The 25,951-nt window shown below is 61.0% G+C and overlaps 5 protein-coding genes across 7 annotated transcripts; 2 read left to right on the top strand and 3 right to left on the bottom strand.

The window, feature by feature from the left end:
• Positions 1 to 634: 634 nt before the first annotated feature.
• Positions 635 to 6,027, top strand: LOC129212984 (bromodomain-containing protein 8-like). The gene is made up of 6 exons (XM_054842251.1): positions 635 to 886; positions 1,267 to 1,467; positions 2,792 to 2,937; positions 3,685 to 3,771; positions 4,196 to 4,264; positions 5,205 to 6,027. Exons 1-6 carry the CDS (start codon positions 635 to 637, stop codon positions 5,437 to 5,439), a joined length of 990 nt encoding a protein of 329 aa, XP_054698226.1. The 3' UTR covers positions 5,440 to 6,027.
• Positions 6,028 to 6,133: 106 nt separating this feature from the next.
• Positions 6,134 to 7,619, top strand: NHP2 (NHP2 ribonucleoprotein). Its single transcript, XM_054841836.1, has 4 exons — positions 6,134 to 6,325; positions 6,412 to 6,481; positions 6,558 to 6,663; positions 7,356 to 7,619. The coding sequence occupies exons 1-4, from the start codon at positions 6,175 to 6,177 to the stop codon at positions 7,479 to 7,481; spliced, it is 453 nt and encodes a 150-aa protein (XP_054697811.1). The 5' UTR covers positions 6,134 to 6,174; the 3' UTR covers positions 7,482 to 7,619.
• Positions 7,620 to 8,100: 481 nt separating this feature from the next.
• Positions 8,101 to 13,484, bottom strand: N4BP3 (NEDD4 binding protein 3). 3 transcript variants are annotated; one of them, XM_054841832.1, is made up of 5 exons: positions 13,377 to 13,484; positions 11,131 to 11,574; positions 10,361 to 10,915; positions 9,871 to 10,128; positions 8,101 to 9,645 (listed from the first exon to the last, which is right to left on the bottom strand). In XM_054841832.1, exons 2-5 carry the CDS (start codon positions 11,542 to 11,544, stop codon positions 9,073 to 9,075), a joined length of 1,800 nt encoding a protein of 599 aa, XP_054697807.1. In that variant the 5' UTR covers positions 11,545 to 11,574; positions 13,377 to 13,484; the 3' UTR covers positions 8,101 to 9,072. The 3 variants fall into 3 exon arrangements, with proteins under 3 accessions (XP_054697807.1, XP_054697809.1, XP_054697808.1); XM_054841834.1 differs by having other exon boundaries at positions 11,131 to 11,537; positions 13,377 to 13,473; XM_054841833.1 differs by having other exon boundaries at positions 11,131 to 11,537; positions 13,373 to 13,403.
• A 4,658-nt stretch (positions 13,485 to 18,142) lies between these two features.
• On the bottom strand, positions 18,143 to 20,996 carry B4GALT7 (beta-1,4-galactosyltransferase 7). The gene is made up of 6 exons (XM_054841728.1): positions 20,773 to 20,996; positions 20,337 to 20,693; positions 19,437 to 19,662; positions 19,088 to 19,171; positions 18,802 to 18,906; positions 18,143 to 18,624 (listed from the first exon to the last, which is right to left on the bottom strand). Exons 1-6 carry the CDS (start codon positions 20,817 to 20,819, stop codon positions 18,469 to 18,471), a joined length of 975 nt encoding a protein of 324 aa, XP_054697703.1. The 5' UTR covers positions 20,820 to 20,996; the 3' UTR covers positions 18,143 to 18,468.
• A 272-nt stretch (positions 20,997 to 21,268) lies between these two features.
• Positions 21,269 to 24,905, bottom strand: LMAN2 (lectin, mannose binding 2). Its single transcript, XM_054842135.1, has 8 exons — positions 24,735 to 24,905; positions 24,528 to 24,646; positions 24,316 to 24,433; positions 23,948 to 24,027; positions 22,712 to 22,873; positions 22,406 to 22,520; positions 21,962 to 22,081; positions 21,269 to 21,804 (listed from the first exon to the last, which is right to left on the bottom strand). Exons 1-8 carry the CDS (start codon positions 24,874 to 24,876, stop codon positions 21,644 to 21,646), a joined length of 1,017 nt encoding a protein of 338 aa, XP_054698110.1. The 5' UTR covers positions 24,877 to 24,905; the 3' UTR covers positions 21,269 to 21,643.
• Positions 24,906 to 25,951: the final 1,046 nt, after the last annotated feature.

The following is a 25,951-nucleotide window of genomic DNA, read 5'->3' as shown; positions in this document are numbered from 1 at the left end:
GTTTCTTCCTTCTTAAGAGAATGCTAACTTTTATTTTCTCAAATGTGTAGAACTGTGCCCCATTGGTGTGTGACTGTGTGTGGTTATAATTCTTCTGGCTCAGGTAGACAATATATCACCATCCAGTTAAATCACATCTGTCACTTTGAAAACAAAGTTTCTGTGGTGTTAGTTATTTCCAGTATAAAAAGTTCTCATGGGACAGCAAAGGGAATTTCAGTGAGTTGTCCTCAGAGTCACTAGTTTTTCACTCGTTTGTCAGCAGCTCCGTTGCCCCAGCATGACTTGGTTTTGAGCTTGCTGCTGGCTGCCGTTGGCACCTTAAACATCTAATGTGCGACAGAGCCACGTACTCCCAACCAGCTCAGCATCCCCTGAGCACAGTAACCCACCAACCCCTGGGCAGCACAGCAAAAGCACCAGAAAACCTGAAATTCAGTTGCTCTGAAATGGCAGTGTGGCCTCAAGTGTAGGCTGCTCTCGCCTCACGGAGTCCTTCCCATGCTTCGGCTCTCTAGTTTGTCAGGAAATGAGCTGGGCTCTGCAGTTCTGGATCAGGGTACAAAGAAATTGCTGTCTCTCTCTTTATGTTTGTTTGCAGATGGGCCATGCCTGGGTGTGGTGGGAGTCTGAGATGGAGCCTCCCAGCGAGTCAGAGAAGAACAGTGACTTCCAGTCACTTCTCAGCTGGGATTCAAGCTTGGATTTGGACATGGGGAGCTGGAGGAATACTGAAGAGGTGGCCGTGGGGAAGCTAGAAGAGAGCAGCCAAGAGGCAGACAATGAGCTGGAGTTCAGTGAGCCTCTCTGGGGGGATGACAGTGAAGACTACCAAAAGGCAGAGAGGCCATGTGAAGACAACAGTCTTCTCCAGTTCTTCTCAGAGGTAGGGCTGTTTGGATGACAGGAAAGTGGGCATCATAGTTCAGGCCCTCCTGAAACATTAGGGTTTTTAGGGCCTCCACCATCCCCACACACAGATGCCCCGAGTTCAGTTGCTGTCTGTGCAAAGACTCGCCCTTCCTCCAATTTAAAGGTGGCACTGCAACCAGGCAGCTGCTTTGCCAAAACACAGCTCACCCTGAAGTACAGAGATGTCAGTGAACTGACACTGTTAATAATAACACAGGGCTTGATCAGAAGATTTTGCAAGGATTCCTAAAAATGGAAAGGTGTTCATGAGTGAAAACAAAAATAGCATCTGTGCTGCTTATTTCTTCTTCCTTTTGCCTTCACAATGTGAAGCAATAAATCTCTGTGTTGCAGGTAACCCAGATGATGGAACCTCTCCGCATTAGCAGCACGGAGTCATCACAGGCTCAGTGGGGTTACTGTGGCCCTGGGAAGCAGGATGATGAGGAAGATGTGAGGTGCCAGGAAAAGACCACAAGGACAGCAGTCTCAGGAGCAGATGAAAGTCAACTCCACGTCCTGGCAGATGAGAAAGAACGCTTCCCAGGAAGAGAGGTAGGGGAGAGGTGGACCTAAGAGAGCCTCTGGTCCTAGATGAGAGACAAGAGACAGTGAAGGAAATCAGCTCTAGAAGAGATGGGGAAGTCCCAGGTTCTGAGTGGAGAGATGGGGACGCATAGGAGGAGACAGCAGGGAGGGGAATGCAAAAGAAATGTATGAGGGGAAGGATGGTTTTTATGTATGGCTGTGTATCTTTAGGAACTGGAAGCTTGTTAGAGATCAAACCCTCAGAGGTGAGTTGGAGGAATTGCTCCTTGGCAGTGTAAAGGTGATTCATGAGAGCTGGCAGTCTGCTCTCAGGTTTAAGGCAAGACTGGAATACTTGCCTTGTTCTAATTGCTGTGTTGTGCAGCACACAGCTTGGCTGGTTTCAGGCCCATGTGGCTGTGCTAGCAATAACCATCTGCCCCTGGAGACTGTCATGTCTTGGAAGCAGGCACCGTCTAGCCTGGGTTTACATCAGTCCTGCGTCTCGGGGGACTGTGGGCTCCCAGCAGCCAGCCTGCGAGGTGTTGCTGGGACAGGTAAGACAGCAGTGGAAGAACAGTGCCCTTTTTCCACACTCACATTTGTTCCCTTGCAAACTTAGACACTGGAGACAGAAATAACTTTCAGGGTTCTCACATTTCACCTCTTCAGCCAGGACGGTGTTATTCCCAGCAGTTCCCTTGCAGTTTTCCCAGTGGTCAAAGCCAAACACAGCACAGTGTCCACTGTTCCTGAGGAGTGTGCTCCATGCTTCACATCTCCTGTTGAGGAATTCTCAGGTGCCTCTGCACATAATCCCACCTCTGGACTCCAAAGGGCCTCTCTCCCTGCGCCTGTCACTCTCTACATTTTATTGGCAAATCACTACTCCAACAGCACCACTCTCCTTCCTGGCTAAGTCTATTCTCTGTCATATTCATGTGGGACTTTGTGACCTTGTTGCACTCTAGGAGATCCTGTTATCTGTGATTTGAGCTTTAACAAGCCTGAGGCAGTCTTAACTCAGCTCCTGATTGCCCTCTCACATCCGTAACTCTTCCCAGAAAAGCAGACAGACAAAACACTGGGCACCAGTGAGCTCCACAGTGTCTGTGTTAGCCAGAGGTGGTTATGATCCAAGAGATCACACCCAGCTGTTAGTGGAGTGCTGGGCAGCACAGTGAAGGTCTGAATAAGGTCAAACATCATCCTCCAGAATAACAGAGTGAGCTAGCTCCCAGCCAAGACTGGATGTAGTAAGGGGATGTGCAGCAGGCTGCATTCTAGATAAGGAATTCAGGTGATAGGCTGCTATCTTATCCATAACTCCCTTTTCCTCTCTGCTCCTCAGGACAAGACTCAAGAGACACCTGGAGAACAAGCTTTAGGTGAGCCACAGCCACAGGAGATGAGTTATCAGGCCCAGGATCCAGATGATAGTGATAACACCTCCGCAGTCCCCGCGCTGGACTCCACAAGTCCTGCCAACATGCAGCTGTAAGTAGTTTGTTCTGCTCTCTTGCAGACACAGCAGAACAGGGTTGTGTCCCTTGTCTCACATGAGAACAACTGTGTGGCACAGGTCACCTCCGGGAAGGTGAGATGGCTGAGGAGAACAGGAGGGAAGGAGGTAACTTGTGCTATGTCTGTGGATCTGCCAGCATTTTTGGGCATTGATCCTGAGCTGAAGTGAGAAGAGTAGAGATTAAATAAGAGAGTAAGTGGAAAATACATGTTTCCTCAAGGCAGCCAGGCCTTGTGTGAGCTGGGCATCAATGCTTTGTCAGACAGTGTCCAGTCCAGCTCCTAAGAAAGGCGTTACCAGCCCCCTTTAGGCAGGTGCAGGCATGTTGGTCATATGCAGGCTCTGCCACACGTGTGATCAACTGGGCTGCCTTTCAAAGGAAAAACAGTTTCTTGGGACGAGAAAACTGAATAAAAACTACCTCAGTAAAGTTCTGAATTTCACAGTAGCATGAGCTTTTCTGTCCATCTTGATCCTGCCCTTTACAGCTGCTCAGCTCAGATCTTGTTTCCACCTATTGCCCTGCATCTTCCTGCGTTCTGGATGTTAATTGTGCATTTAGATGCAGAACACTTCCACCATCTCACCCTGAGAGGCTTTGCGTAGCTACAGCAAAGGATCTCTGCCTTTCATCCAGTTGGATGTGGTGGGTGCTAGCAGAATTGCTGCCTCCTACTTTGTCTCGAGTGTGATGATCTGGCAATATATTCCCTCTACAGGGTGCAGCTGAGCTGGGATAACCCCCCACAGCATTTGCTCTTCAAAAGAACTCTATTGTCCATCTGGAAGATGATAGCCAGTCACAGGTATGTGGGGGCAAAGGGTTGGATTGACATGGCTGCTGAACACATCGCCCTGACGTCCAGCTCTTGTGTCACCAGGCCTTGTCCTCCCCTCCATGACAGCCACCACAGGCAGACTTGTCTCTCTGTGGCTTCGCTTCTGGCTGTCCTCGCGGCAAGAACAGCTGCGTGCTGCAAAGCCGGAGAGAACACTGCATATTTATTTCCTTTGCTTAATGTGGCAGAGCCCAAATGTTGCTTCCTACACAGCTGGCACAGCCAGCTTCAGCAAGGGGCTCAGCCTCCTCCCATGCGAGTCATGCCAGCCACTGGATACTGACTGTTGCTAATCGGCCGTGGCCCTCACGGCAAGCAGGGAGAGGCAGGCGCTGGTCCATGTTGTGATGTGAGAGGCAGACAGAGTCATTCTTTGTGCTTGTCCCTGTAGATACAGTGGCCCATTCCTGAAGGCGGTGTCAGAGAAACAAGCCCCTGGCTACAGGGATGTGGTGAAGAGGTGAGTGGGGAGGAAGTGCTTGCTAGTTGATTTCTCTCCGGTTTTTTTCTGCCTTCTCTGGTTTCCAAAGGGCCAGTGGGATGCTTTCCTTCCTCCTTTTCCGGAGTTAGGCTGTCACCAGCATCTCCCACTGATTTCTTTTATTAAAACTCCCTTCTGGGTGATTAGAACCTGGAAGCCTGCACCGACTTAAGTGCTGATACGAATTGTGTCTGCCCTTTGCTGGCGTTGCATGGCTGACTTACTCTAGGCACAGTCCTGCAGCTGTAAGCCCTGCCTGAGCTTCTGCAGCTCAGCAGTCTCTTATCCCCATGCCTCGGTTGATACCCTCTCCTCATCCACTGCTTGCTCCCCAGATGTTTTGCTCTCAGTGGAGAAGTGGGTCATGAGAATATTTCCCAGAGAGACTAAGGGCATTTTTCAGAGCTGAATCATGTTCTATTCTGGTCACAGTTGTCGTCTCTGCATTTTCTCATTCTGTCAAAATAAGGGAAGTAATATTTATTCTCCATCATGTTCCCTTTATCAGCGCTGCTATTTTTGCTAGTGGCACCATTCGATTTTAAGGGGTTTTAATAGATACCTATTTTAGTAACTTTTCTTTCTCCACTAAGACCTGGACTGACTTCATGAAGACTAATTACTAGACTTGCTCTGCTTTCCTTCTCTGGAGCTCAACATCAAATTTTTTTTTAGAGGTGACTGCTAATGACCTGCCAAGTTGATTGGATAGCAAGTGTTGCATTGGCTAAACTTACTCATCTGACTTAAAAGAACATTTCTCACTCCTCCTCTTTGTCCTGAGCAATAAAATTGATTGAAAATAGCTGTGCTTTCAGGGCCATGCTGAAACAAGAATAAGCAAGTTCACGCAGAGCCTGAAGAATGCCTGGCTGTGGGTTGCAATTTAGTTTTCCTTCGCTTTTTTTTTTTTTTGTAGACCCATGGATTTAACCAGCATAAAGAGAAGACTGTCAAAGGGACACATTCAGTCCATGGTCCAGTTCCAGCGTGACCTCATGCTCATGTTCCAGAACGCCATGATGTACAACAGCTTCAACCACCACGTGCACCGCATGGCCGTGGAGATGCAGCGAGAGGTCTTGGAGCAGCTGCAGATGCTGGGTGAAGCCCTCCTGTGCTCAAGGGACAGGCTGGGGTGGGGGAGAAGGTAACAAGCCGTCAGTGGGGCCTGTTTCTTTTGGAACAGTGGTGTCTCCCCGGCTCAAGAGGTCTGCCTGGGGCCCAGGGGATGTGCTGACACTGCAGCCGTGGCCTTTGGCAGACCTAGCGGTGCCTGCCAGGTTGGTGGGGTAAGGAACTCGGGGTTTCTAGGAGGGGCACCGGAAGGGAAACTCCCCTTCTTCCCTGGGAAAAGCAGTAGCCCTGCAGCGAGAAAAGGGTCCTGGGACAAAAAAAAGAAAAAAAAAAGAAAAAAAAAGAAAAAAAAAAGAGAAAATAATCTTTGTGCCCAGCGGGGATGGATCGGGGCCCAGCCCCGTGGCGGTGCTGCCTGCGGGCCCGGGGCGCTGCGGCGCGGCTGGCCTGGGGCTGGGAGCGGGTTGCCGCCGCGTGTCGCCTCGGGCCGTGCGGGCGGTCGCAGCCCCCCGGTGTTCCGGCCTGTGCCCGCCGGGGAGCCCCGCGCCCAGTAAGGGCCCACGCTGGAACCGCGACCGCGCGTGAGTGACGGCCCGGGCGGCGGGCAGGGAGCCCCGGCGCGAGGGGGCGGCCCACGGGAAGCTCGGAGCGCGCGGGGTCAGGAGGGCGGCGCTCGCCATTGGCCGGCGGGGCGGGCTGGCAGCGCGTGGGGGGGTTGCTGATTGGCTGGCGAAGCGCCGGAGGGTGGTAGTCTCGCCTTCTCCGTTGCGCGTGACCCGGAAGCGGAAGCGGTGGCTCGCGGCGGCGCGGCCATGGCGCGGGAGAAGCAGCTGGAGGCGGCGGCGGAGGCGGAGGGAACTCCCGAGCGCTCGTACCGGGAGCAGCTCGACTACCTGAATCCCATCGCCCAGCCGCTGGCTTCCCGCAAGCTGACGCGCAAGCTCTATAAGTGCATCAGGAAAGGTCTGGCTGGCACTGGGACCGGGGCTCGGCGGGGGCCGGACCGGGCCGTGGTGGCGCAGCTCCCTCACGGTGTGCTTCTCTTGCAGCGGCCAAGCACAAACAGATCCGTCGCGGTGTGAAGGAGGTGCAGAAGTTCATCAACAAGGGCGAGAAGGGGTAAGCGCTGCTCCGGCCCTGCTGGCCCGGTACGGCCCGTCCCCGCCCGGCCGCTGACACGGGCTTTCCCCCGCAGGATCACGGTGCTGGCCGGCGACACGCTGCCTATCGATGTGTACTGCCACATCCCCATCATGTGCGAGGACAGGAGTCTCCCCTACGCATACGTCCCTTCCAAATCGGTAAGGGGCTGGGGCTGCGCGGCCTGGTGGAAACAGCCCCAGCACAAGGGAACCTGGTGGGCAGCACCCGGCCCGGGCTGGGACAGGAGCCTTCCCGAAGGCACAAATCCAGTGCCTGATAAAGCACCCGGTGCGCATCCACGGCCAGGGCACAAGGGTGGTCGTGGCGCAGATGTAGGAGTGTTTCACTGTGGGACCGCAGAAACCTTTGCCCTAGTCGAGTCCCTGCAGGATTTGGGGACGGGAGCTCTCTGGGATGGAGCGGGGACGCTTTTTCCCCCCTTAGTTCTGAGCTGGGACCTGGCCGCTTGCAGAAACGAGACACTGGCCGAGGTGTGTGTGTGGGACATCCTCCCCTTGTAGACTGGAAGTCGGGGCGGGCAGGCGGGTGTTGGTGTCTTTGGGACTTCACCCCCTGTACAGGCCACTCTGCAGACCCCGGCTCCCTGCCCTGGGGAGGGAGGACAGTGCAGGGGGCAGGTGCCAGCCCAGCACTTTGCCTCTGGGGTGTAGGAGACGAGTTGGGAAAAGGGTTCTTATACCCAGCACGAGTCTGGAGGGCTTGAGGGGCTGGCAGAGACGTCTTCCCTGCGTTAGACCAGCATATGAAGCATGTTGACTGGGTGTCCAGCCTCCCCTCGAGGGGACCTGGTGCCCCCCAGCCTCCCCACGGCCTTGCTGTGTTCCCGCAGGACCTGGGAGCCGCAGCCGGCTCGAAGCGCCCGACCTGCGTTATCATGATCAAGCCCCACGAGGAGTACCAGGAGACCTACGATGAGTGCTTGGAGGAGGTGGAGGCGCTGCCCCTGCCGCTGTGAAGAGCTGGGGACGGGCTGTGCCCCGCGGGGCGGGGGGCGGGTCCTCGTGCACCGTTTGTGGGGACGCTGCCGAGGGCACTGACCGGGGGGTGCTGAGCGCCGTCGGGGTGAATAAAGGTGTCTGCGGGGTTTGTAGGACGCGGTCCCGGCGCTCCGTACGGGGGAACGGCTGTGCGGGGCGGGGGGGGCCGGGCCGGGCCGGGCCGGGCTCGGCTGGGGGGGGGGGGGGGTGGCACGGCTGGGGCCGTCGTACCGCCAGGGGGCGCTCGCGTTCCGACCAGCGGGGGGGCGGGGCCGGGCAAACCATTCCCGGGGAGGGGGTGTGTCCTGGCCGGGTTAAACCATTCCGGGGGGAGGGGGGGAAGGTCTGTCCGCCCGCCCCCGCGGTGACTCAGCCCGCTGCGATGCCCCGACCGGTTGTACCGCCGACACGGCGGCTCCGTTCCCGGGCGGGCCCTGGGTCCGGCAGCGCGGCTGGGATGGGGGCACCCCCCACCGCCCCTCCCCGGGCTCAGCAGGGCCTGGGCCAGCCTTCCCCCCCCCCCCGCGTGGCTGAGAGCCCCGGTGCCCCCCGCCGCGCTGGAGGAAAGCAGAGGCCCAGGCCAGAATGAAATCCGGGTTTATTGCAGGAAAGGCCGGGCTCCGCTGTTACAGGCACAGAGCAGGGCTCCTTCCGCGCCTCCACCCGGCTCCCCCAGCCCTGGCCCAGCTCCTCAGCTACCCCTCACCCTGGGAGGGGGATGGGGGGGGATGCCCAGGCTTCTCCCCAGCTTGGGGAGCATCCCAGCCCCCTGCCCACATGCCCCAGTCCTCCTACGCCTCCCTAAAGGCCTCCTAGTGCGTCAGGGCACCGGGCTCCCATCCCTCCTTGCACAAGGCACTCGGCCCCTCTCAGCCCAAGGGCTCCGCGCTGGAAAGCTGCATTAACCGCCCTCCATTGCAGAGCATCCCCGATACTGGTGACATGTAAAGCCCCAACAGAGGTGCTGGGGCAGCTGCCCCCCTCCCAGCAGTACCAGCACCTGGCAGGCTTTCCTCATCTGCTTTCCCAGTGGCACCAAGCTGGACCAGTCCATGCCCAGGGCACTGCTGGCTCCAGGACACTGGTGACAGGGCAGCCACTGCGAGCAGCAGCTGGAACCCCACAGCAAGGCAGCGGGGCTGGGGACAGGGCTCAAGCCTCTCATTAGCAAGACAGGATGCACATCCCAGTGATAATATAAACGTATGTAACTTAAGTTACTGGGTTGTAGGGAACGGGGTGGCAGAGCAGGAGGGGCAAGGAATGTCTCACAGGGCGCTTGGTTTCTGCCCCCGTGGCAGAAAGGATCACAAGGCAAATGCTCCTGGAGTCAGAGCACGGGGCACATGCAAGACCCCTACCCTGGCACAGATGACCCCCTCCCATCTCCAGAGACACCCCCCCCAGAAGGGTCTGAAGCATTGCAAGAAGGAAAAGCTCCCTTGTCGCAATCAGTCCTTCTCCCCAGGGCAGCGCCGAGCAGCCAGTCCTTGTGCAGACCCTGAGATCGTCCCATTGCAGCAGCAAGAGACACTTTCCCCCTTCACAGTCCCACTGGCATCCTGCCGCTCAGATCTTTGAGGACTCCACCCGCTCAATCCACGGCGAGTCGGCCCCGACGTCCCTGGGTTCCGACCGCAGCTGCCGCAGCTCCCGCTCCAGCGCCTGGCTCCGGTGGTACATCTCCATGTAACTGGCCTGGAGCTCCCGCTGGTACCGCAGCACCTTCTCCTTCTCCTCCTGCCAGGTTTTCCTCTCCAGCTCAAAGTTCACAGCCTGCAGCTGGCCCTGGCGTCGCTCCCGCAACAGCTCTGCCCACAGCCACTCCACCTGCCGCTCGAGGGGCTCTGCTGTGTCGCTGTGAAGGCCCCGGCACTTGGAGTCATCAGTTTCGCAGCCAGGGAAGTCCTGGCATGCCGGCATGGGGTCGTCACCCAGCGGCAGCGAGGCACCGGGCTCCGGGGGGCTCTGGAAGGAGTCTGCCAGTTGTGCCAGCTGGGAGTCCCTGGCCTGGACCTCTGCCTTGGCCTCCCGCAGCTGTGTCTTCAGGCTGAAGATCTCACCCAGCTTCTGAGCCATCTCCTCCTGGGTGTCCCGGAGCTGCTGCTTCAGCAGGGAGATCTCTGCTGCCTTCTGGCACACCTGCAGGGCACGGGCAAGCCGTGAGGAAGGGTTGGAGGAGCAGGACCCCAGGGGTGGCAGCACCCCAGATTGTCACCACAGCATCCCTGGGAGACCACGAGCATCACACCTGGCTCATCCCTCCCATCCTGTTGCCACAAGCGACACCAGAGCAGGGAACCGTTGTCTCCGTCCTGGCTCCACAGCCAGGAGAGCAGCATCAGGGAGGGAAGGCAGGGCACTCACCTCCCACTTGGTCTCCTCCAGCTTAGGGCTGACACGCTCACCCTGGGTCTGCCGGAGCTTAGGCTCCTCGCACTGGCACTGCTGCATGCTCAGCTCCTCCTGCAGCCGCTTCTTCTCCTGCTGTGCCTTGTAGAGCTGCAGCTGTAGTGCCCGCTGCCCGCGCTGCGCCTGCTGCGTCACCTGCTGCAGCCTGGCCATGTACATCTGCTTCAGATCCTCCAGCTCATCCAGCCACAGCCGCTGCTTGTCCTCAAACACCTGCCAGCATAGATGGACGTCAGTGAGGGTCTGTAGCCTGCCCCTAAGCGGGGCAGCCCCAGGGAGGGATCCCAGAAGGTGCCATGACTTTGGGTCCCTCCACGCTTGGACATTCCCAGCCCATCACCCACCACGGCAGGACGCCAGCTCCTTCACAGCTTCCTCCGTCCAGGCACCGCTGCCCCACACCCCTGACCAGGGCACCCAGCACAGCCCCAACTGCGTGGCTCACCTGGGTGAAGGGGTCTTCGGTTTCACTAAGGCTCCTCTTGAGCTGCCGCAGCTCTCCTCCTGTCTCCTGCAGCCGGTCCTCCAGCTGCTTCACCGCGTCCTCCAGCGAGTAGGTGAACTCATAGGGCGGTGGGGGCTCCCCAGGGCTCTGCAGCCGGCTCAGCGTGGCCATGCTTTTGCAGGACAGGGGTGCTTTCTCAGGGGCCAGGGGGTCCCTGGGGCTCCGGGAGACCCTGTCCAAGGAGCCCCCAATGTGGTTGATGTGGCCCATGGAGGCGCTGAACTGGCTCTGGGCAGGCTTGAGGCGGGAGCCGTAGGAGGGAAAGCTCTGGATGGAGTTGTGGCTGGAGTCAGAGGCCTCATCCAGGCTGATGGCATGGAGCAGGTGGGTGCGGAGTGGGCCGTGCTGCGAGGCCGCCGTGCTGCTTTGCGACAGCAGTGTGTGCAGGCTCCCGTTGCTCTTGGACAGCTTCTGCCCCTTGGACGAGGACAGGCCCTGCATGGAGACCAGCCCCTTCCCAGCCACTGCCTTGAAGGCTGAGGGCCTGATACGGCACTGAAAAACAAGAGCAGGGGCAGGATGAGCCCAACAGCCCCCACCAGCACGCGCAGACACCCAGAGCCAGGGAGAACCCGCTTGGTCCCAGCCCCATATCCCTGGACATCCTCAAATCCCCACATCCCACCAGGGCACGGATCGTTCTGCTCCAGCCCCATCCTCTCGCAGAGCAGGACCTATTCCGGGGCCCGGCATGGCACCCACAGCCTCACCTTGTCAAAGCGGCCCCTCTCGGGCAAGGAGCTCTTGGAGAAGTCAGCCCCGCGGTGATGCTCACGGGAGCAGCGCTCAGGGGACCGGTTCTCACGGTCGCTCTCGTAGTCCCGCTTGTAGCAGGCGCCCGACGTCTGGTGCTTCCGCTCTGACCGCATCTCCTTCTTGGCACCATGCAGGTAGCCAAAGAGCTCCCGCTGGCTCGGCCCCTTCCGCAGCAAGCCGTCAGGCTGTCGAAGCCCCCGCGAGCCCCCCAGCGGGGCCCGCAGCTCCAGGGGGGACAGATCCTGCTTCTCCACCAGGCTGCCCACACTGCCCATGCTGCCGACGACGCCAACGGGCTCCAAGGTGAGGTAGGTGCCAAGGACGCGGGTGTCGGGCTCACAGGTCACAGGACCCTGTGCTGCTGCCATGGAGAATTAGAGAAAAGCCCGGTACCAGCACTGCCGAAGGAGAGACAAAGTCAGCAACGCCGGGCAGCTGGGGCTTCATGCCCCACCAGCACCCCCTTTCCCAGCTGGCCCCAAGGACCGACCCAGGCTCCTGGCACTGGAAGGACCTGCCAGGTCCGGGAGCCGAGCGAGCAGGGTGCCGGCATGCAGCATGCACCGGGCGAGCTGCAGTGGGGCGGGGGCTCCCTCCTGCCGCCCCCCCCCCCCATGGCGGAACACCTCCCTCCCACACCCAGCCCCACCTCCCGCCCGCGGCCGGGGCCGCCACCAAAACAGGCACCTGCCGCCCAGCCAGGCGGGCGAGTTCGGGAGCCGGCAGCACCTGCCCGGGCCTGGCGCCAGCCCTGGCCCGGCAGCACCGAGCCACCCCGCCAGGACCTCAGCATCCAGACACCATCTGGAGACCTCCCCAAAATGACCCTGGGGATGCCCAAGTCCCAGGCTCATTTCTTGGCCTCCCCAGGGTGCGCAAGGGACGGGCATCTTCCCTGCCCCACGGGGATGCTTCCCACACGGCGTGGGCTCCCACACGATGCAGGGCGAGCTCCCAAGCCCCCCCACGGCCCCACTCCATTCACAGTTAGGCGCTCCCACCCCAACACCGCGCAGGGACGAGGTGGCCACAGCCCAGCTGCCACATGCGTGCGGGGGACCCCATGGCCGGACACAGCAGGAGGAAGGTGGGAAGGAGCAGGATGTGGGCTGGACAGTGCAGCTTCCTGCGCAGGTGGCCAGGGGAGGAAGGACACGAGGATGCCTTGGGCCTCAGCTCTGGCTCCCCAGCTCTGGGGAGGGGGACAATGGCCCTTGCAGCCCTTCACGAGCAACCATGGTGGAGGGGACACGGCGAGCGTAGCAGGGGTGAGACAGAGCCCACTCCGCAGCTCCCAGCCTTGCCGAGGGCTCACGGGCCAGGTTACACCCAGGAAGCTGCCCTGGTTCTCAGCACCACGCGCCGGGTAAACAAACACCCCGCTTTTAATTGCTGCCACGCACAAACCTGTCTGACAGCTCCCGGCCTGCGCTGTCACCTCCCTCTGTGAGCCCAGCACCTGCTCTGGGCATTGGCACCCCACGAAGGGCAGCAGGGATGGACCCCCTGGGTGGGTCCGGGCTGTCTGCAGTGCTACTGGGTGTGCATGGGGCTGGGGGACATGGATGTCCCCATGGAGGGGGTGGGGGGAAGTTCGCAGCATCCAGCCCCCAGCACCAGGGGAGCAGCTCGGCTGAGCCCCGCAGCGGCTCCTCCCGGCACGGTCGGCCGAGGAAGTAGGTCAGGTTTTTGGGAGGTTTGGGAAGCGCCGGGGGAACCCGAGGGTGTCCTGCCTGCGGCTGGAAGGGTGTCACCCCCCGGGCGGCAAAACACCGGTCCGGCCAGCCTGGCGAGCCCCGGTCCCAACCCCAGCCGTGCCCCCGTCGAGCCCTGCCCAGGCAGGATACGGCCACAAACCCTTTCCCATCCCCTCCGGGCGTGAACCGTGGGGGGCTGCGGGGAGGTGCAGGGGGGGCTGCGGGGAGGCGGGCGCGGGGATCCCCGCGCCCGCCTCCCCGCAGCCCCCCCTGCACCTCCCCGCAGCCCCCACCGAGCCCGGCCGGAATTTCCGGCACGGAGAAGGCGGAGGGGGAGGTCGATCTCTGGGGCCGGGCCCGACCGAGCGCGCTGCAGCCCGGGACAAAGCACCGCAACGGCGGAAAGCACCGGGGAAAGGGGAGGGGCGCACCGGAGCTGGCCCGGGGGGGGGGGGTGTGTGCATCGGGGTTCACCCAGGAAGCGCACCGGGCCCGCAACTCACCATGCCGGCGGCGCTGCGATCCCGCTCGGCTCCTCTCCCCGCTCCTTCCCTCGCCGCGTTTGAACGCGCCCCTCGGCCGCGGACGCGCGGGCAGCGGGCGGAGCCGGCACCGGCAAATCGCGACGCGGAGGCGGAGGAAGGAGGAAGGAAGGAGGCGGCCCTGCCGTGCCCACCGGCGGGGAGGGGCTGGGAAGTGTCCGGGGACGGGCCGGCTGCGTGCAGCGCCGAGCACGCCTTGTGCAAACGACCGCCCCCATCCCTCCCGGAAATCCCTCAGCTACAGCCCCGGGACCGGAACCGGCGATTCCAACCGCCAAACGGTCCCCGGAGGCCCTTACCGCGGCGGGGGGCTGGTGGGAGCAGGCAGTATCCCCCACCCCGGGCGCGGGCTGAGCCGCCGGGGCAAGGGAGAAGGGTTTTGCTCGGCCTCGTTGGCTGCACCAAGGCCCTGCAGAGGGGAGAGGGGTGTTGGCTCCGTGGGACGCTCTCTGCACCCTCCTCGTGCAGGACAGCGTGTCCTCCCCGCCACAGCACCCACGGGTGGGCAGGAGTGGACGGAGGTGCCTGTGCTGCACAGCTCACTCCACAGGCTGCGGCATGCCGCAGGGGGCACAGAGTACCCTCGTGGGGCTGCCACCCATCCCAGCACCTGGCTGGGCACCAGTGATACACAACAGGCTTCGTCCCTCTGAATCAGCCCTGCCACGTCCTGGCCGGGAGCTGGTTTTGTCACTCGCCACCCCGCCAGCATGCCAGGCGCAGGGAGCGGGGATCATGGCATTGGTGGGGGGGACACCTGATCACCGGGCGTCCCAGCAGCCTCGGGGAGTGGGACACCTGCAGCAGCCCTGCTCTGTCCCCATGGCAGCCCATGCACAGCACCCGTCTCTTCCCGAGGAGGGATCGCACCCGCACTGTCCCTAGCCAGGGTTCAGGGATGCGTGCATCCGGCGTGCTCGCACACTGGGGCCCTGCTCGCTGCCAGCTCCGCCCGCTGCACACCAGAGTCCTCAAGCTGTGCTGCCAGTGCTCACCCACACACACACACTGTCCCCAGTCCCTGTTCACCAGGCTCACATGCTTGCATTATCCTCGGTGCGGTGCCAAGGCACACAACCGCTCCCTCCGTCCCTTTCCTCCCTGTTCCCCGTGGCTCTTTTTCACCGCCCAGCTGCACGCCGGAGCTGCAGCACACGTGGCCTCTGAACAGAGGAGCCCTTCGCAACAGTGCCATTTCCCAACCTGCTGGCATCAGGAATGTATTTGCGATGCCCCGGCCCTCTGCCTGGAGCTCAGCCATGCCTGGAGCACCCCTAGCAGCCCGTGGGGCCGCTGGGTCCCTGCCAGAGGCAGAGGCACATGCCCGCGGCGGCAGGCAGTAACAGCATCCTGCCGGGGCCTCGGTCCAGGCAGGTTGCAGTGATGCCGGGCTGACTTCAACAGGTGCTGGTCACAGCCGCACCCCTCCTTCCTGTCTGCCCCGTTTCCTGCCGCCGCTTCTCCACCACGGGCTGCGCTCCCCCGAGCACGTCTCCATGGAATGGCAGCTCCCGCGGGGCCCCGGGGCTTGGCCCTGCCCGGAACATGCCGGCAGTCTGGGATGCCCCGTTCCCTGGGCAGAGATGCTCCTGCCTCCTGTCAGCTTTTCCCCAGCCCCCTCTCTCCGCTCACCTCAGCCCCCCCCGGCCCCCTCCACGTCATGATGCTACAGCAATTTCACATGGCTGCCAGCAAACCTCTCCGGGCAACACCCGGTTTAAAACAGCCGATTGGATTGCCGTGCCCGCAGCAGCCCCCACACAGCCTCCCGAACAGCAATTTGGGCCCCAGAAGGGGGGCTGCAGAGGGGCAGGGCTGGGACTCCACGGGCTCTCTCTGTCCCCGAGCATCCTGACCCCCTCCTCAAGGTTTCTGAGAGCACAGGAACGTGGGGAGGCCTCTGGCTCGGCTCCACGGGGCTCCTGGGACAGCAGGCAGGGTGTTATCCATCTGCAGAAAGGCAGTGGGGAAAAACCTTGTCCCCTCCCACTGGGCCATTGCTAATAACAAAGTGCGTGGGGGGGGGAACGGAGCCGAGCGACCTCCGAGTCACATTCAGGGCTATAAAAGGAAGCCAGGTCTCCAGCACGGCACCTCTTCCACAAAAGCAACCAGAGGATGAGGGGGCTGCGAGCGGAGCTGAGAAATAGCTGCCAAGCAGCGGGAGAGGAGCCTTTAGCGCTGAGCGAAGTGCGAGGTGCACATATGCTGTTTCTGCACATCTACGTCTTCATGAAACCTGCCCGAAACTGTGTCATCTATTTTGAACGGCGCAGAGAAATACTTTGATCTGCCTCCGCCAGCCCTGGCTGCAGTTCAGGCACTGGTGAGGGGCTGGCATACAGGTGGCCGATCCCAAATCCTGCGCAATGGAAAGACAGGAGCAGGGCTGCAGGGCCAACATCTCCCTCCCCGACGACAGCGAGGAACATGACAGGTCCTGGGAACACCTCTGGAGCAGTGCACCACATGCCCAAGCCCACCTGCAATCTTCATGCCAGACACCAGTGCTGCTTCTGGGCCGCCGGGCTGGAGAGGCCATTGGGAGCTCTTGGGCAGCACGTCCCCAGATCGCCCTGGGGCAAGGACAAGCCCCAAGCTGGGGAGGAGGACAGGCTGGGCCTGCCTGCACCTTGGATAATGCAAAGCAGCACGGCCTGATTGTCACCGCCCTGCACCGCCACCTCGACCCCTTCCTCAGGGGGCAGCCCCCCTCACACCCTGATCTGCAGGGCTCCAGGCTCCTCACCCAGCTCCAGAGCGGGGCGGAGAGCAGATGGCACTGGATCTCTCCAGACGCCCCAATCCCGCTGCCCCTATGCAGTACACGACCCCCACACTTGGCTCTGATGCTTTTGCCTCCCTCATCCCGGCGCTCCTCCCCGGAGGTGCCAATGTCCCCAGGGCCGCTCGTCTTCCCGGCATGGCGACAGCTTCTGTCTAGGGACGTCTGCAGGCACCCAGCAAAGCGACCGCTCTAGGAAGTGCCAGGCAGGGAACGAGGACAGAAGGGGGCCAGGAAACACGAAGGGCCTGGTGCCAGCACTGGTGATGGGGCTGAACGGAGGGGTGCCGGCTGCTTGGCTGGGTCTGCCCAGCTTGAGGAGGCAGCAGCACCCAAAATGCGTGCCAAGACCCCAGAGCCCACGCAAAGTCCCAGTGCCCGGTCCCACACATGGCACCATCTGTGAGCCAGCCCAAGCACCCTCCGCTCTGGAGTGGCACAGCACCATTTCACCCAGCAGCCCAAGCAGGCAGCCAGGCCAGGCTGGTGGTGGAGGAGAGGAGCCCAGCACTGGCAGGGGTCTCCCCTGAGAGTCAGCGGGCATTTCTGCCAACTCCACGATCCCTGCTCCCACCTGGGGCTTGAGAGCTGGGTCCTGAGCAGGGCATGTGGCCCCCTTGCCCCTCCTGCTCAGATCTGCACATCCCACTTCCCAGCAAAAGGTGCTGGTGTGGCTGATTTCAACCAAACCCAAACAACTGGCAGCCCCCAGTATCCTTCCTCACCCACTGGGACCTTCCCAGCTTCCCCACCTCCCCCACCTCCTGCGTCCAGCACTGCAAAGCACCCAGGCATGTTCCCAGCAGCCAGAGGAGGACATTCTCCTCCTCATCCTCGCGTCTCCTGCCCCAGGGCACTCCTAGCACACAGCACCAGTGCTTCTGCCACCTCCCACGGGCTGCTCTTGCTCTGACAGCAGCAGGCCCCCAAGTCACCGCACAGGTTGGGCTCTGGGGGACCCGGGGTTTGCAGGGTACGTCTGCCCGGTCACCTCCTGCTCACCAGCACCCCAAGGCTAACACAGCCCATTGCCCAGGCACCTTCCCCCAGCCGTTCACTGACCCAGACAACCCACATCCACAGTGGGGAGCTTGAGCCCACAGCAGAGTCCTCGCAGGCTCTACCAGCAGTGGGGGAACAACACTGGGATACCCCTAGCAAGTAAATTCCCCACCCGACCCTGCTGGAAGGGGCAGCCCAGGCCCTTGTCCTGCCACAACATGGGAGAAACCGGCCTGGCAGCAAGGCAGGACCAGGCAGCTAGAGCAAGTGGGCGAGATCTACAGCCTGAGCCCCCACAGCCTTGCCTCTCCCTCATCAACCCAACCCCCCCGTTCCTACCTCCAAGGGGAGTGTCCCAGCCCCTGCCTCACCCAGGGAAGCTCTCGTTCCCCTCGACTCAGGTGGGTTAGGGGCGACCATCCTAATTCCTGCCCTTCACCCATGCCACCAGCACTGCAGTGAGCCTGGCAGCCAGTCCTTCCCAGGACACCTCATACAGGGCCAGAGCAGATCCCAGTTCCTCTCAGCACTTCTGGGGGGACATCAGGTTCTCCAAACCCCCCAAAAAAGGCTGAGGCAGCACGTGCCGCAGGAGGCAGGCAAGGAAGGGAGCAGCTCAGCCAGAACTCTCCTCCTTCCTCCACAGAGAGAAGTCCTGGGCTACCTCAACTGCTGACATCCAGCAGAGCTGTGGATGCTGGGGCTCGGGGCACGGCTCAACCACAATCACTTCCTGCAATGATGCAGCCACAGCTCAGCCCTGGGGTTACCTGGCAGCTGAAACACGGGCACCATCTCACTCAGAGCCTGTTTCAGACCGGCTTGGCCTCTGAACCAGAGCAGATGGCCTCTCCAGACAGAGTGCAGCCAGGGCCAAGCCAGAAATGAGTGTGCTGAAGCCACAGGTGAAGGAAGCAGGAAAAAGGAGCAGCATGGCATGGCCCAGGGCATTCACAACTCACAAGTACCCTGATAGTTCTTTATTGTCCTCTGAGCTGGGTGGCAGCTCAGCCACATCCAGTGCAGGAAAACTGCCTCCTGCACCTGCCCTGGGAGGCAGCACCAGCACCTGCAGCAACACTCGCTCTCAGCCTCTTCTGTTGGTCCCAGCAAAGCCCAGTTCTCAGCCTCTTCTGTTCTTCTGTGTCTCACCAGCACTGCCATGCTCGTCCGCTGCAAAAATCCTGCCTGCTCCAAGCAGCTTGGTGGCAGCCCCGGCATCTTGGCACAAGCACAGCGCACATGACTGGCACACGGGAGACTGGCTCAGCCAAACGTGCACCAAGGGGTCTCACTTGTGTCACAGTCCAGCAAGATATTAAGGACGGTGCAAGGGGCTCCTGCCACACTCAGAGCAGTCCGTGACTCGATTCGGTACCTCACGTTGTTCAGACCTCCCTCCCGATCCACCTTAAACTGTTCCTGAGGAAGAGAAAGATCATTCAGCCCAGGCTGGTTTCCAGCAGAGAGGGAAGCACCCAGTGCCCGGGGAGCAAGCGCAGAGCTGGCAGGGGAGGACATGAGCAAGGAGGGCTCAGAGCACGTGGTGATCACAACCCGAATCTCCAATGGTTCTCCTCAACCAGACGGAGGTCTCACCTGCTTCTGTGCAGCGATACGCTTCTGGTCTCTCTTCCTCCAGGCTGGGTCATGCAGGTGCTGGAAAGTCTCGTATCCAGTCGTGATTCCAGAGGGACGGCGAACCTGGAAGGAAAGCAAAGCTTCTGTAAAGCTACCAGAAAACCTGCCATGCCTGCTACTGGAACGGGGAGCGCAGAAGGGCTGTCTTCCCCAGGTCCTGACCTGGGCAGCTACAGCCAGGGGCCAGATGGGGAGACAAGGAGAAGGGCAATTTCAACCTAGGAGGTCATGGAGCACCCCTTACCTGGAGACCAGCTCCTTTGATACGCCGATAAAACTCATCGTCCTCCCGTCCCCAGCCCCAGAAGCGGTTGGACATGCCATTGCACTGAAATGAGAAGAGCATCGTACCGGCCAAGGTCCAGTCCAGCACAACTCCATGTGCCACAGAGGAGCAGACACCAGCACAAGCCCTGAGCACCAGCACAGCCTTCCCTCCCCTGCCCCCTAGCAGTTCAGGCAGCAACCTCTGTCCCCAAACCATTTTGACTCCCCCCTTCCCGAGCGTGGAGCACAAACTGTACGACTGTTCACCAAAACGGTGGCGTAGCTCCTGCCCCAAAGTGGCCGGGACATCCCACCCACGTGCTCACCATCTCATAGTGCTGCTTGGTGAGCAGCAGGATGCCACCCACGTAGGTCTTATAGTGGTAGAGCGGGTGCAGCTCTGGGGATGCCACGTGGAAGGGCCCTGCCTCTGGAAAGCCGTAGTCCAGCTGCTCATTGAGGGGCAGGAGATCGACGTCGTGCATCGCAATGTAGTCGGTGTTGTTGCCACTCTCCAGGAAGCCCACGTTGATCAGGGACGCCCTGTTAAACCTGCCACGGGACCGGGGACTCTTAGCACCACGCACAGCAGCCACCATCCCTTCACGTCCCTCTCCCGTGCTCCTCAAAACTCAATGTTCGACTGGTCCCCAAATGGGGACACACACAAACACAGTATTCCCTGCCTTCACAGTGCCAGGTGCCACTGCTGCCTGTCCCGAAACTGCACCCCTGCTTCTGCCTACACCGGCAGCACACGCTGAGCCCGATGGCAACGCACAGAGCCCAAAGGGCTACAGCACACCCTGTGTGGGGAGCTCCGCAGCACCCGCTGGGGCTGCAGGCAGGTACCAGACAGCGAGCAGGGGGTTAGCAATAGCATTTCCAAACATCCCACAGTATTTCTTTGAATTTCAGCATCCCCAGATGTTTACGGCCATGGCCCTGCAACACTGGGGAGAAAGCTGAAATATCTAGGGGTAGACAATTCTTTTCTTGCTTAGGAAAAAAGAAGAAAATACCACTTTGTCCTTCTATAAGCTTAAGAGCGAGCAAATTTGGGGAGAGCATCACGCCCCAGCGCAGACTCCCTGCTGTCCAAGCCCCACGCTTCTCCACACCGGCAGAGGCAAGCGGGAGGCCCTCTCAGCACTCATAGGAGGGACGGAGTTTCGGAGAAGGGCCCCATCGCTGCCTTTGCTCACCGCAGCGAGGGGAGACGCTACCTGAAATGATCCACCTGGTTGAGGATGAAGATGTGATGGCGGATCCTCTTCTTGCTCAGGAAGCGGTGCATGTAGGGCACGAAGGCCAGCAGCTCCTCGAAGCGCTCCCGGAATGGGACAAGCAGCGCCAGGCGGTGGGGACCCCACGACGGCTCGTCCTCCGCCGGCTGGAGGGGGGCCTGGGGTGGGCAGGGCTGGCGGGGAGCCCCCCGGCTCTGCCCACCACCGAGGACCGGCCCCTCGCCCGAGCAGCTGAGCTGGAGCCAGAGCAGCGAGGCGAAGCCCAGGAGCAGCGCCAGGAAGAAGAGTGGGAAGACGGAGAACCGGCCGGGCAGCAGGCCCAGGAGCGGCGGGGACCTGGGGCACAGCGGCGGGTCAGCGGCCGGCGGGGACCCCCCCCCTCCTCCTCCTCCCCGCCCGGTGTCGCCCCGCTCACCCGCCGCCGCGCAGGCGGAGCGCGGCCCTGCGGCGGGCCGGGCCCATGGCGCTCAGCCGGCCCCGCCACCCGGCCCCGCCGCGGGACACGCTGGCTGCGCCCCGCCGCTCCCCCCGCCCGGAAACGCGGCCCGGCCCCGCCGTTCCGCCCGGCTCCCTTCCGCCCGGCGAGGCGGGCCGGGGGCGGGCCCGGGCCTGCGGGACGCACACACCACCGCCGGTCCGGGCCTCCCCTCCTCCGGGCAGCGCACCGGAAACCTCCGGGACACCCGCTCTTCCTTGGCGTCCTTCCGCAGGAGCCTCCGGGGAACACCTCCCCCCAACCGGGACCTCCCGGGGCAACCCGTCCCCCCGGGACAACCCCCCACCAAGCGGGGACTCCCTGGGGGACCCCCCACACACACACACCCAGCTCTTTCAGCCCCCCTGGGGCTTCTTACCCCCCCTCCCCAGCACAGCCCCCTTTTTCCCACCCCAGACAGAGCCAGAGGCACAGCTGGTGTCAGTCCTTTAATGCCCCACTCGCAGTCCCCTCCCCGCAGCCCCCTTACATTCACACCCGCCGCTGCTTGCCCCCCCCACCCCGGGCAGCACGGCAGGTCCCATCTGGCGGGGGGAGTGCCAGAAAAATGGGGGGAGCAACGTCTGTGCTCCCACATCACAGCCCAGGGCAAGAGGCGCGTCTATGGGGGCCCCCAGCAGCAATCACCCCCCTCGGTCCAACACGCCCGATGCCAGGCAGGGGTTACAGCCAAACAGACAGATAAGAAAATACTTCTGATATTTCTCAGAAACAGCGTTTAGAAACCACAGTTTTTGCAGCTCCCCATAGAAAAGATGGGTTTGGGCACAGGCCACGGCCCAGGTCTTCTCTAGTAGAAACGCTTGTTCCGCTCCTGGCGTTTCTGGAAGACCACAGCTCCCACCACAGCGCACACAATGATGCCCAGCAGCGCACACAGCAGGAGAAGGAACACCTTCCAGCCTGTCAGAGGACCACTTCGGAAATTCCCCGTCGGGTCATCCACGTTGTCTGCAAGGACAGGAACAGCTACAGAGAGAGACCCCAGCCTCGGCTCCTACAGGGTCTCGCAGGGACTCACAGCTCTGATGCCTTCCAACAGGCCTTTAAATGTCCAGCCCCAGCATCCCAATCCTCCACCGAAGGTTTCCGAAGCCCAGAGACTCACCTTTGGGAGATTTAAGGAGGCTGACGCTAGGCTCAATCTTAGTCCAGTCAACAGTCTCATCTTCTAGAGGGTGCTCCACCATGAGCTGGAATAGCTTCATTGAGATAATGTCGTGATTGTCTAGGGAACAACCATCAGCACCGAGGAACGTCAGAAGCTCTGAGAGATGTCCACGTGCTCAGAGCACCCCTAGGACCATGCTCTGCCAGGTCCAGGTCTCCTTCCCTCTCAAGCCACCCTCACACCCCAGGTATCAAACCGCAATTTGAGATGTTCCTCAGCTCTTAGGTGTCCCCTTTCTCAGGCCATGGGTCCCTACCCAACAGGGTCTCAAGATTTTAACAATTCAGGGAAAAGAAGCCATCAAAGCCATCCGATGCATCTGTAGCATCATATTCCAGGCCCCAAACAGCAGGTATTCCTGCAAGCAAAGCCCCCTCTCACCAGACAAATCTCCAGTGCCAGCAGAAGCACCAAAGAAATAGCCGGTTGGCAGCTGCACCCCTGCAATGTCAATGCAGTTCTTCCATTCGTTTTTATCTTCCACATCAGTCATCACCTGCAAGACACGGGAGCGTCACACCAAGAACACGCATCGCCATCCTGCTCGCCTGCAGCTCTCTGGGAGCCGGAGGCGCAGTGGTCAAACCTGGAAAACCATCTCCAGGTCACACAGCAACACCCGCCCCTCAGCACTGCACCGTCTAACATGCAAGAGACACCCTGCAGAAGGTGTCCACCACATCTCACCGTCAGGCGGCCTCGGGAGTACCGAATTGCCAGGAAAGTGTCATGGTTCTGGTTCCGAAGGTCGGCGGTGCATCCCGCCAGCTCTGTCCAGCGCCCGTCCTTACTGTGGTCATACGTCAGGGAGCCGTTGTTCACCATCGCGGAGATATAGGGGAACATGCGCTGCAGGGAGGAGAGCGCTGCTGCTTTCAGTCTGCAGGAGCTGCAGACCAAGAGCCACCTTCCCCTGCCTGGGCAGAACCTCAGCAACAGCAGGATCTCAGCCAGGCACGGCAAGAGCCACAGCTTTGCTGCGCAGTTGGGTATGGAGGGCAGAACAATGAAATCAAGGCCCCTTTTCTATGTGAAGCTGCTTCCAAACTGAGCAAGAGCTTGTTCTAGCTAAAGCAGAGTCACCATTTCTGACCTTCCATATCAAGATCCCCTCTGAGCTCACACCGTATGGCGTGCCCAGGGCAGTGAAACAGCCCCAGACTTGCAGAGTAAGTACCAGGCCGGGTTAGAAGTGTAAGAACAGAGCATGAGACCCAGGATGGGCAGAAATCTCCGTAAGCAGCAGAACCACACTCAGAGCTTTGCTGTCAATAGATCACGTACACCAGGAGAAGCCAAGCGGAGGCAAGAATTCACCTCCCAGTGAGCATCAAGACAACGGGGAGATGGGTCATTTCCAGCCACTTTATGACTTAAGTATCACAGTTTTGGTGCAACAGATCTCACTAGCACAGTTACGTGTTCCAATTGTGCTGTAACAACATCCATGAACACAGAGCAGGAGACAAGAAAGGGACCAACAGCCCCCAAACTTTTTGGCCAAACTATTTTGGCCACAGGGAGCAGAAAGCCAGCCTGGGAGTTTCTTTTTTAGAGACACCCAGGTTGGAAACAACGTGGCACAATCAACCAAAGCACAAAGAAATGACACTCAGGATGAATACACTTTCAAGTGAATTCCTCTAAGTCAACTTAATAGGTGGTGCACAGCTTACGCCAGCCCCGTGCCACCCTCTCATCCTGAGGGGAAAAGGCCTTGGAAACATCTGTGTAATCAACAACAGCAGGAGACAGAGCAAGGAGCTTCTTATCTTCATTAATGCACCTACAAACTCTTCCCTTTACCAGCTCCCATGACACGAAGAGCAGCCCGCTCTCGTGTAAGGAGAGAGAAGCACTCGAAGCACGAAGCTGCGAGGAAACAGCCTCCTCGGCACTGACTGAGCTCCCCAACCTACTCACCTCTGTCGCCTCATCGTTGGGATACGTATCAAGGAAAATAGCCAGTCCGTGAAAGTTGTCCTTGCTGCCAAAGACAGGACCTGGAACAGGGCAGAACACAGGGAACAGAAGGCTCTCAGATGGAATTTGTGCTCAGAGACTTGGATTGAAAAGAGCTGTAAGAGCTGTTTATTGCCAGGCAGATGACTGAGAGTGCCTGTTTCCAGGGCAGAACACACAGGACACGCTATCCTGATCCAGCGACACCAGACAGAGGGGAGCTCAAACGCCTTCCCTAGAGAGAAACCTTCACAGGGGTGGCTCCAAGGGCAGCTCCCCGGGCCGCCCCGGGGCACGGGTGAGTGCTGACACGCGGCTGCACACCATACCTGGCACCAGGCGCTCCTGCGTGTACCACAGGGCCAGGCCGTCCCCGTGCAGGTTCTTCTTGCCGGCTCCATGGATCTTGAAGTGGACGTGGAGCTCCCAGTCCTTGAGGAAGCAGGGCTGTGCGGAGAGACCGCCCGGCGCCATCAGGGCAAGAGCGGGGAGAGGCGCTGGGGCCGCCCCGGACCCCGCCGGCCTCCCCCCGGGCTCTCACCACGCGGTTCCAGATGGAGCCCTCCCGGCTGCGCTCGTCGGGCGTCAGGCGGACGTACTGGCTGGTGACCATGGTGCTGCCCTGGAAGTCCCACAGCGGCATCGCGGCGGAGCCCGCGCCTGCAACGGGCAGAGAGAGCGCGGCTCAGCCCGGGCCGCAGCGGAGTGTCCGTCCCGTCCCGCCCCGCCCCCCCGGCCCCGCGCGCACCCTGATACGGCTTCATCAGCGAGTGCTCCCGCTTCAGGTGCTCGCTGTTGCCGTCCGTGAGCTCGGCGGGCGCCGGGCGCGGCCCGGCCGCCACCAACAGCAGCGCCGCCGCCACCAGCAGCCCGCCCGCACCCGCCGCCATCCTCCGCTTCCGCCTTCCGGCGCGCCGCTCCCGCCCCCGGCCCCGCCCGGGAACGGCAACCTGCGCCGCCAATCAGAAATCCACACACCACCGCGTTCCCGCCTCCGCTGGCAAGCGTCACTCCTGCCCGCCTATGGCTGAGAAGGGGGCGGGGCCAGGGAGTCACGCAGCTCCCGCCGTGCTTTTGGCGGGCGGTTGGGAGGGGGGAGGAGCGGCAGAGCGTTTACCCGGCGTGCACTGCGCGGGCGCGGCGGTGGACAGCATGCCGGGCGCTGTAGTCCGCTCTCCCACCTCGTGCCAATCACGTGAGCGCGGGAACGTGCGCGGACACGTCCCCGCCGCCTGTCGCCATGGCAACGCCACACAAGATGGCGTCAGGCGCAAGGGACGGGGCTCGGCCCTGGCCCGCCTGGGGGTCCCGGCCTCGGCGATGGCCCCAGCTGGGGGCCCTGCAGGCCGCAGAGCGGCGGGGCAGAGGGCGGCGCTGTCCCTGCACCGCGAGAAGGACTGGCCGAGGCAGCACAGAAGTCACAGGCAGCTTTATTCGGGGCTGTAGGGCTGCCTGTGGGCAGGCAGGGCTGGAGCCCCGGGCCTGGCACAGCAGAAGGCCCACAGCCCCTCTGCGGCTTGTCTCCCACCTATCCCCAGAGGCGCGGGTGCTCAGCCGTGGTGGCTGTGGTGGCTGAGGAGCTGCATCTTCCAGCCCTGGGGATGGGCGTCTTCAGCAGGGCGACAGAAGCCCAAGCTTGGGTGTGTTTAGGGCAGTGCGCTTCCCCAGGGCTTTTGGAGAGCAGCCCCTCTCGGTGACACGTGCAGTGGGGCTGCAGCCATGGCTGTCACCAGGCAATGAGACCCCTCCATTGGTGACTGCCCAGCCAGGTCCTCGCCGCCTTCTGCTTGTCCCAGGTCCTGTGCACACATGGGAGCTCCTCTAAGCAGTGAAGGATACTGAAGCGAGGCCTTCCTAAGCCAGCTGCCGTGCCTGGGGCAGCACCAGTAACATACTATGGGAGCGGAGGGGAATGCACACCATTTGGTTGGCCGCATGTACCGTGTGTGTTGGGTTTGCATGGCA

The sequence above is a fragment of the Grus americana genome, chromosome 14, assembly GCF_028858705.1.
Source record: "Grus americana isolate bGruAme1 chromosome 14, bGruAme1.mat, whole genome shotgun sequence".
NCBI lineage: Eukaryota > Metazoa > Chordata > Aves > Gruiformes > Gruidae > Grus > Grus americana.
The sequence above is the reverse complement of the archived record's forward strand: the minus strand, read 5'-3'. Positions and strand labels throughout refer to the sequence as shown.